Below are 9513 nucleotides of genomic sequence, written 5' to 3' on the forward strand. Positions count from 1 at the left end.
CGCTTAGAAGTTTGAGGTTCGAATCTGAGAGTCTTAGTGCTTTCATTTAAGGTATTTTCACTTGTAAAAAAAAAAGATGAGAAATGAGAAGTAGAAACTTGTATCAGAGAAGTTTATTAGGATCTGTATAGTTGTCTTTTACACAGCATATGCATATCGTAGAAGTATATACTTTGAAATATGTAATATGTTTATGTATTGCCTTATAACAGCATGGACAGCGACACGGTTTACAGCAACGTACACTGTTTTCCCCCATCTAGATACATTGTTTGCGGACTTGGAAGGGCACTGCGTGGACTAATAGCCTATATTTCAACATCTGTGCTGTAGATGCTACTTACACCCAAACTCATAGAAGTGTAGTCTGTGTGATATCAGGTGTGTGATAGTTGTCTGTCAGTCCATTACAAAACGATTGGAGGACATATCAGATATCATTTTGGATAATAACCTTTTAAATTAGGGGCATATTATTAATCTCTCAATTCCTTCCTTCCTTCTATTTAATGTTCAAAATCTCGCGGTCGTTCTCTACACCGTTCAATCCCGGTTTTCAACAAGTGCTAAGAAGGGTGGCTTGTCCTAATAACTACGCATCTTCAACATGCAAGGTCCTGCTAAATGGGTTAAAATTGTGCAAAATAGGCAATTTGTAGGGGTTGCGCCCTAAATCATTAAATACGTGGATAAACAGCGGTAAGGTACGCTTATTTCCCCTGCTCAGTGGTAACTTGGTTTCCGAGTAAAAAGCGGCTTTACGCACACAACTAAGTTACATTAACACCGCCGCAAATGTATAGTTCATGTGTAAAAACTTAAGGCTAAAAGCAACCATACACAATCATTAAATACACAATATACGGCAAAAAAAACAGTAACGACAAAATAATGACTTGTGTGCTCAAACTGAGTTTTTAACAATTTCTTTATTGTTTTTTTGCACTCAGGTAGAACATTACAACTTTTGTTTAACAAGTCTCCCCCCCCCCCCCCCCGAACCAACCCACAACAGAAAATTATGTGACACTATCACATGTACCGAACAATGGCACCTCCGACAAAGCCATGATACGCATAAATAAAGAAATAAATAAAAAAATGTTACCTTTGCTATCACCCTCCAAGACATGCCTAATTCTTTTCCCCCTCAAACTGACTTTTAAAATAGGCCGATTCAGCACCACAAAACATGGACAGCGACACTGCTTATAGCAACATACAAAATAACGTATAGGTAATATACCATGCCCGAACACACGTGAAGAAATGCTAATGTATGCCTACTACTTCTCAGACCACAGCACTAGTTTGATATTTAACATGAGTAGCTGTTTGGGCGTGGGATCATTATCAGGACACTGAATCAACAGCTAATTCAGATGAAACATTAAGATGACCTGGTAAGATCCAGTGATGGACACATTTCAGAAAATGGTGTTTGCATGAAAACTCATTATTCAGAGAGAGAGAGAGAGATGGCAAAAACACACAGTTGATAAGAATAACGTGCTGTATGGAGTCCTTAGGTTCTTGGTATTTCCATCACTTTTTGGCATCTCCCTTCCCATGACAGGAGCCGACTCTGAAGAAAGGAGTTATAGACAATTTAAATGAGCAATGACCTCATCAATGGATAGAAATCACAGTATGTAAATAAATAGGATAAATAGGTTGAACATGGTATTGCGTTTTGTATTTTTCTGCCCCTGTTACCTCCTTTTGCATCTTGGGCACAGTCTGCCCCACACTGTCCTCACCATGGCTTCCTTCAGAGCCGGACTCCCCCAGATATACACAGACGGTGTGCACAAAGCGTTAAAACGAGCCATGATGGCGAAAAGATTGGTGGCCTCGTTCCTAAACGTCAGTCCTCCTCCTACCACAAATCTGATGATAATATTAATAAAAGAGGGACACCACAACACCAAGAAGCTTATGACAACAAAAATAATGATTCTCAATGACTCCTTCTTGCTGTCTTTGTCGGCGCTGGGAGGGTCTCTGGCAAGCTGGAATCTGGCAATAACATACAGTTTAACAGTCATGACCACTTTGGTGAGCACGATTAGCTGAAGGATGACAATGCTGAATACATACATTTGTATGGCTTTGGAAAGTGGCAACAAATTCCTGGCGATCAAGTGAGCAACATTGTAAACCCAGCAGTAGATGTTAATGCCTATGACAAACTGTCTTGTTATGAAGCGACTGTAGATGAATGGATGACACACAGCAAAATACCGGTCAAATTGTGCAAACAAAAACGTCAATATATTGACCCCTAGAAGTGATGGTAAAATGTTATACGTTCCATTTCTAGACGGATATCCCTCCTGAACATCAAACAGGCCGAGATAGTACACAGAAAACCCAACCAATGTATCACAAATGCTAGTGTTTAGCATGAAAATAAACCTGTTTTGGAGGCGGAGAGCTCTGGTGGCCAATATGGTAATGACTACAGGTCCGGCTATGAGAACAGTAGTTGTTGCAAATAAAATCTGGAAAATAAAGATAAAATAATCTTCAGGATTGTTAAAGTCCACCGATAGAGGTACTCCTGTCATAGAGTCTGTGATGTTGAAGGGGAGCATTGTTCATGCACAAATGGTTCTTAAGTGCAACCCTTATTTTATATTCAAGATCTACACAGTACCGTGGAGTAACCATCCTTGATCCCTTGAGATGCTATGATCTAATGTTTGTTTTTTTCCTTAACACCAGCCTCATGCAGAAGTCATGGAGGGAATTTAGTTTAACCTTTGAAGACATGACCATTTAGGCTACACAGTCCTATGTTTAATTATTTCTTCTCACCTGCAGCACATTAGCCTTTTACTCAGCTTTTTTGTGCTGCAATTTAACAATAGGCCTTCATCCTGATGCAGCAACAAAATAAAAATAATTTGTTGTAATTAGGGCTGCACGATATGAGGAAAATATCTAATTGCGATTATTATGACTGATATTGCAATTGCGATATGATTGACGATATTGGAAGGAATGATCATGTTTGTATCATTCTCATTTTCATTGAGAAATATTAAATTTATGTGATTTTTGTGAGGATCTGTACCAAACAAAGATTTCTTTCTTTAGTCTGTAGGATAGGATTTGTAGGCCGGGACGTGTCTGCAGCACCACCATACTTATTTTGCCTTTAACAAATATTGCGCCCCTGTCCAAATTGCGATTAATTGTGCAGCCCTAGTTGTAATCAGCCTATATATGATACGTTTCCTTGACTAATTGCTGTAACACAATCTTTGTTGGAAAATATGGCCATGCTTCAACTGAACCTGATAAAGGCAATTTAATAGAATTCCACATATTATGTTATTATGTTATTCATTAGGATACGTATTAGTCATAACTTCAGCACCAGGCACTGTCTGCAATGACCTAGTGTCATTCGTGGAACCAGCTCCCAGTCTGGGTTCGGCAGGCAGACACCGTCACCAAATTTAAGAGTAAACTTAAAACTCTCCTCTTCGATAAAGCTTATAGTTAGGGAGTGAGGAGTTGCAGCATCCGCCTAGCCCGGCCCACCTGCTTCTCGTCATAGTCGTCAGATTCATCTACCATATAATCAATAATATAATCAGAGTAGAGGGAGGCAGGCCAGTACAGCCCGATCCGGTTGGGGAGAGTTCTAGCCCGACCAGGCTCCTCTCCTTAACCTGTCTCTCTTAATTATGCTGTTATAGTTTTAGACTGCCGGGGGACTTCCTTCCTTTGACACACTGAGCTCCTCTCTCCTCTCTCTTTCCATCTGTGTGCATCCATGTCCCAGAAATGCTTGTTACTAACCTAGCTCTGGGGAGCTTATTCCCCGGAGTCCTTATGTTTTTTTTCGCCCAGCATGTTTCCTTGGATTTGGGTGTCACCAGAATCATGGTTGCAGCTGTCACCGTGGTCCTGATGCACGCCCTGCTATGTCCTTCTACGTCCTGCTACGTCCTGTAACGCCCTGCAGTGCCCTGCTATGCCATGAACTACTACAACTACTATTTCTAGTCACTGTTCCATTATCTTTATTGTGACTGTTATTGCCACTATTCATCACACCCCCAACCGGCACCGTCAGACACTGCCTACCAAGAGCCTGGGTCTGTCCGAGATTTCTTCCTAATAGGGAGTTTTTCCTCGCCACTGTCGCACTAAATGCTTGCTCTTGGGGGATTTACTAGAATTGTTGGGTCATTGTATGTTATATAGTGTGGTCTAGACCTACTCTATCTGTAAAGTGTCTTGAGATAACTCTTGTTGTGATTTGATACTATAAATAAAATTGAATTGAATTGAATTGAATTCGGTTAGTGTCAATCGGTTTAGCATCTGGCACAGTAATGCCGTTATCACATTAAAGGTAGCTTATTGCTTAGGCTGTTTTACGGTAATGAGATCGGTTTCATTGGGATTTACATGGGCTCTCTGTATTAGTACAGTTATGAACAGTGCGTAACGTTTTGATTAAGCCTAGTAAAGAAACTTTCAGTATTAATTTACAGGCCAAAACATTTTTGATTCTCAGACAGGCAAACTGCAGTTCAACATCAGAAACAACCTGCCAAAGTCAACATTGGCTACTATGTGACAAAGAAAATGATTTAATATACATACATATATATTGAAAAAATATATATTTTTTCAAATTTACAGCTTTCATATTTATTCCGGTTCCATTTATTCATTTTCATACACTCCCTAATCATCGAGTCCTTGCAGTAGCCTATAGTTTTTGACGGAGTCCGTGAATCAGAGGCCTTCCATTGCCATTGTTTAAAAGTAGGCTGATTCAGCACCTCACACCATGGACAGCAATACTGCTTACAGCAAGCCAATTTTTTTCCCTAGGATGGCAAAGGCATAGGGAAGGCATGGCTCAACCATAGACTGTAAAAATTAGTGGACTTGGCATCCGTGACATCACCCATTGGTTTGCGGACTGTTTTGAAGCCTCAAGTTTGGCGATATGGGCATCGCCATCTTGTTTTTTTGCAACCTGATGTGCCGATTTTTTTACGTTGGAGCTGGGGAGGATGACGCGTCCATGCTAGTGTTGTTTATGGTTGCAATGGTGATAAGGTAAACGCCAAAGGAGGAAAGTTGCAGATTTTCAACCCTTCTAAAGCGAGTCATCCAGTGGAGATTTACTGGCTGGCAAACACGGACCTCCGGGTAGCCTTCTGCCACTATTAATCGGCATGGACGCCAGTACAGAAAATCGGCAAACTTTTGCTTAAGTTAACAGCTAACGCTAGCGGAAGCTAGCTATCTTGGTTGGCATAACGCTAAACAAGATGTTTTTAGACGAACAAATGTTCCAATTAACCTTGACAAAAGTGAAAACACACAGTGAGAGGGTCAAACTCATAGACTGTTAATATTAATGGACAGAGCATGTGTGCGCTAGGTTTTAAATATATCTTTGTCCCATAGTTATATTACATATAAGACAGGCCGGGGACTGTCAATCACATCATAGCCACGCCCTAAAACACCGCCTGCTTTATCGTCGATTTAAAAATCAACGAGACCATAATTCAAAAAATGAACATCATTCTGTGTCGCAGAAGACTTAAAACTAGCGATTGAGACCATAAACTCATTATGAAAATGTTTACTGAGGTAATAAATCAAGTGAGAAGTAGGTCACTTTCTCATAGACTTCTACAGAAACCGACCTCCTTTTGCAACCGCACGTGTCGCCCCCTGCTGGAATTCAGATAGAATGCAGGTTTAAGGCACTTCCACATTTGCAGCACCAGATGCATTTGCCGAACCGGATGCTTTGTCCATTAATATTAACAGTTTATGGTCAAACTTTAAGACAGAAACATGGACAACACCCAAAAACAAATTAACGGCTATTTTAATGGACCCAGTGCCATGGATACGCATTAAGCTAAGCCTCTGTCCTGATTGACAGGTCTGCGTGTAGCCACGCCCCTAAAGCATCCCCTGCTTTATCATCTATTTTAAAGGTCCCATGACATGGTGCTCTTTGGATGCTTTTATATAGACATTAGTGGTCCCCTAATACTGTATCTGATGTCTCTTTCCCGAAATTCAGCCTTGGTGCAGAATTACAGCCACTAGAGCCAGTCCCACAATGAGCTTTCCTTAGGATGTGCCATTTCTATGTCTGTAGCTATTGAGGAGGAGAGGAGGTTAGGTTTAGGCAAGAGGAGTGGAATTGATTAGGATTGGGGTAAGAATGTCAGAGTAAGCCAATCAGAGTAAGGCAGAGTAGGGCAGGACATGCTTACAACAATACAAAAATTAACCTGTAGGTAATTTACAATGGCCGAAAACACAAAAATAAAAACTAATGTTTCCTTTATTTAAAGCTCATTAGTCCAGTACATCGAGTTGTAATGTTAATCTTAACATATCTTATTTTACAGTTTATGGAGTAGATAGGCTATCACCTGGATAGAAACTCGCCAGTCGAACACTCAGTCTCTGCCGAACTACACAACAAAATAAATGTACTGTATTTAGAATTTAAAGTAAGTCCTAATTCATGCATTATGCATTCGTTTGACATGTCTTCTATATATGATTTAAATGAACTTGTAGCCTATTTTTCATCTGTTATTCGTCGGGTAGACATAACGTCAGAACCAAGCTGTCCATAATGACCTCGTATCAATCCTTTTTTTTATCAGCACATATAGGCCTAGGTCTACGTCATGTGACATGACGAATTAAAAACATTGTAAATATACGGAAAATGGACAACAAAATATGTGTTATCTTATCTTATCTTATCTTATCTTCTTTGCCAATTCCAGACCGGTGATGAATGAAGATGTGAGCAAAACCCATGGCAAATAATTAAAAGTCGTCATCATTTGTGCTTGTGAGACGTAAATCTATTAGACTCGCCCACAATCCATGGGCTGGCCCGTAACCTCTATTAACCATTTACGGCGAGGCTACAGAGCAATAGGCCTATGAAGACTGATAGTGTTGGCGTTAAAAGCAATGTTATAAATCATTTTATTGTCCTTGGAATATGGGTCAGGAAATGAGCTAAAATGATCTTGAATTCTTTAACACTACAGATTAAAGAGTAACGTCCAGCAGCAAATATATATTTTAAAGCCTGTTACGTGGCGCTGCAAAACAAGTGAACCCAGGTGCTGACACGCGAGGATGACAGGGATCAAGTAAAACGGAATTTTATTGCAGAGCACGGGGATGATGGTTTGCAGGACAGGGGAAGCTTGAGCTGGTAGAGGAGAGCCATGAACTGAGGATGGGGCAGGGGCAGTTTGGGGCAGAGAAAGCCGGTCAAGAGGGAGATCCAAAGAGACTGAGTTATAGGTTCCAGGGCAGAGCAGCAGGACTTAACCAGGGCAGTAAACAGGGACCGGAGTCGGAGCAGTTAGCAGTTAACAACTGGATAATTACTGGGGGAAAAAAGAAAGAAATTGCAAAACAGCACTTGTGCTAGACTGGTGGAATTTGTAGCGGCTTGATTACGGAGATTAGGTGCAGCTGGTCTGTCTCTGCTCTGACTCCGGCACACCTGCAGACAATCACACACACACACACACACATGGTCAAATATTCGTTGCTTTACTCACAATTTAACCCAAATTCACACCGATGTGCGACCGCGAGCTGATGGAGCTGTGCAAGCATAACACACAAAAATGCAAGATCTTCCCCTATAATATTTCAGAATAGGTACTATACCAGAGTTGAGTGAAAGAAAAGATGTAGGCCTATTATATGATGTTCGTTATATTATTAAGAGGAAAAATCTAGGAAGCCAGGAGCTTCTTATACTGTAACAGGAATAAGAGGAAAGCCTACATCACGAGAATTTTTTTCTTTAATCTACAGTTTCCATGGCAACTTTATTGCAGTATGGGCCGTTTAACCTCTTCTTACATCTTGGGCAAACTTTTTTTTTTTTTTACCGGGGCATAGAAACAATTATTTTAGCCAGTTGATTATTGTGATAATCTATTAAAATATCTTAATAACAATAATATTATTAATAATAATAATTTTACGCTGAGGCTAACCTTATTAAGACATCCAGCTCCCATTGGATGCTGTAGGAAAAGTTTGTTCTAAATCGTGAATGTTTCATATTCCATTGTATTCAAGGCTAATCACATTGTCAAAAGCCTCCATATAATTGAATTATGAGTGAGTGGCCTTTATTGAGGTACTCTTCCTATAAATATCCAAAATTAGATACTTTAATGTACAGTCAAATAGTCATTTTTTAAAACTCATAATTTAGCCTATCCCAAAATGCACATACTAACATACTTTAACACTGTTAATGTGCGACCGCTGATGGAGCTGCGCAAGCACAACACACTACACACAGAGTTTAATTAAAAACAAAATGCAACCTCCCCCCATTTACTAATACAGAATACTATCTCGGGAATTAGTTAAAAAATAGAATAAGAGGAACAATCTTCGAGGAAGCCAGTAAACAGTAAACAGAAAAAGGCTTAAATAAAGCATGACAATCCAGATCAAACGAACAAACTGCAGTTCAGGATCAGGAACCGTCTCTAACAGCCAACATATCTGGCTCGGCCAAAAAAAGGTTTCTATATATATATATATATATATATATATATATATATATAAATGTGAAAACTGTATATATAACTGTAACTGTATATATATATATATATATATATATATATATATATATATATATATATATATATATATATATATATATATATACAGTTACAGTTATATATACAGTTTTCACATTTTTTTCCGGTCCCCTTAAGTCATTTTCATACAGTCCCTTATCGCCGAATTCTCGTATAGTTGCTGACAGAGTACACATTTTTGTTTTACAGTCGGTGAATCAGAGTCCTCCCTTTGCCAGTCCCCTTCACGGGACAGGGGACAACTCAATGCTGCTCATTGCAAGTGTATTCTATCTGTATGTATATCTTTGTTGCAGTAGCCTATAGGGCCATTTAACCTCTTACCTCTTCTTGCATCTTGGGCACATTCTGCCCCAAACAGTCCTTGCCATGGACTCCCCCGAGTATACACACCCGGTGTACAAACAGAGTTGAAAAGATTGGTGGCCTTGTTGCTAAACGCCAGCCCTGCTCCTAACAGTAACCAACCTGACATGCCTTTCGGCTGCTGATGTGTTTAAAAACAGGCCGTTCAGCACCACACACCATGGACAGCGACACTGCTTACAGCAATGCACAGGTTAACAGCTGTTTTTTCCCAGGTTAACATAGTTTACAATGGCCGAGAACACAATGAAAACATCATATCAACATCAGAGCAAATCAATTTACCATATTACAGTTTAAAACTGAACTTATTATTTCAAATTAAACTTTCCCACTTTGTTTGACATTTCTTTTATAATTTAGATTGGATCCGGCGTGAATATACACTACACTGCCCTACAAAGCAAAAAGGCAGTAACTACGCAGAGTGCAGAACTGAGAAAAATGACTTTAAAGTTATCCTGTCATCCAGCTAAGT

General features: G+C 39.7%; 1 protein-coding gene across 1 annotated transcript; it reads right to left on the reverse strand.

The window, feature by feature from the left end:
* Positions 1-953: 953 nt before the first annotated feature.
* Positions 954-2847, reverse strand: LOC116054272 (G-protein coupled receptor 183-like). The gene is made up of 2 exons (XM_031305748.2): positions 1717-2847; positions 954-1585 (listed from the first exon to the last, which is right to left on the reverse strand). Exons 1-2 carry the CDS (start codon positions 2595-2597, stop codon positions 1546-1548), a joined length of 921 nt encoding a protein of 306 aa, XP_031161608.1. The 5' UTR covers positions 2598-2847; the 3' UTR covers positions 954-1545.
* Positions 2848-9513: the final 6666 nt, after the last annotated feature.

This window comes from Sander lucioperca, chromosome 2 (genome assembly GCF_008315115.2).
Source record: "Sander lucioperca isolate FBNREF2018 chromosome 2, SLUC_FBN_1.2, whole genome shotgun sequence".
NCBI lineage: Eukaryota > Metazoa > Chordata > Actinopteri > Perciformes > Percidae > Sander > Sander lucioperca.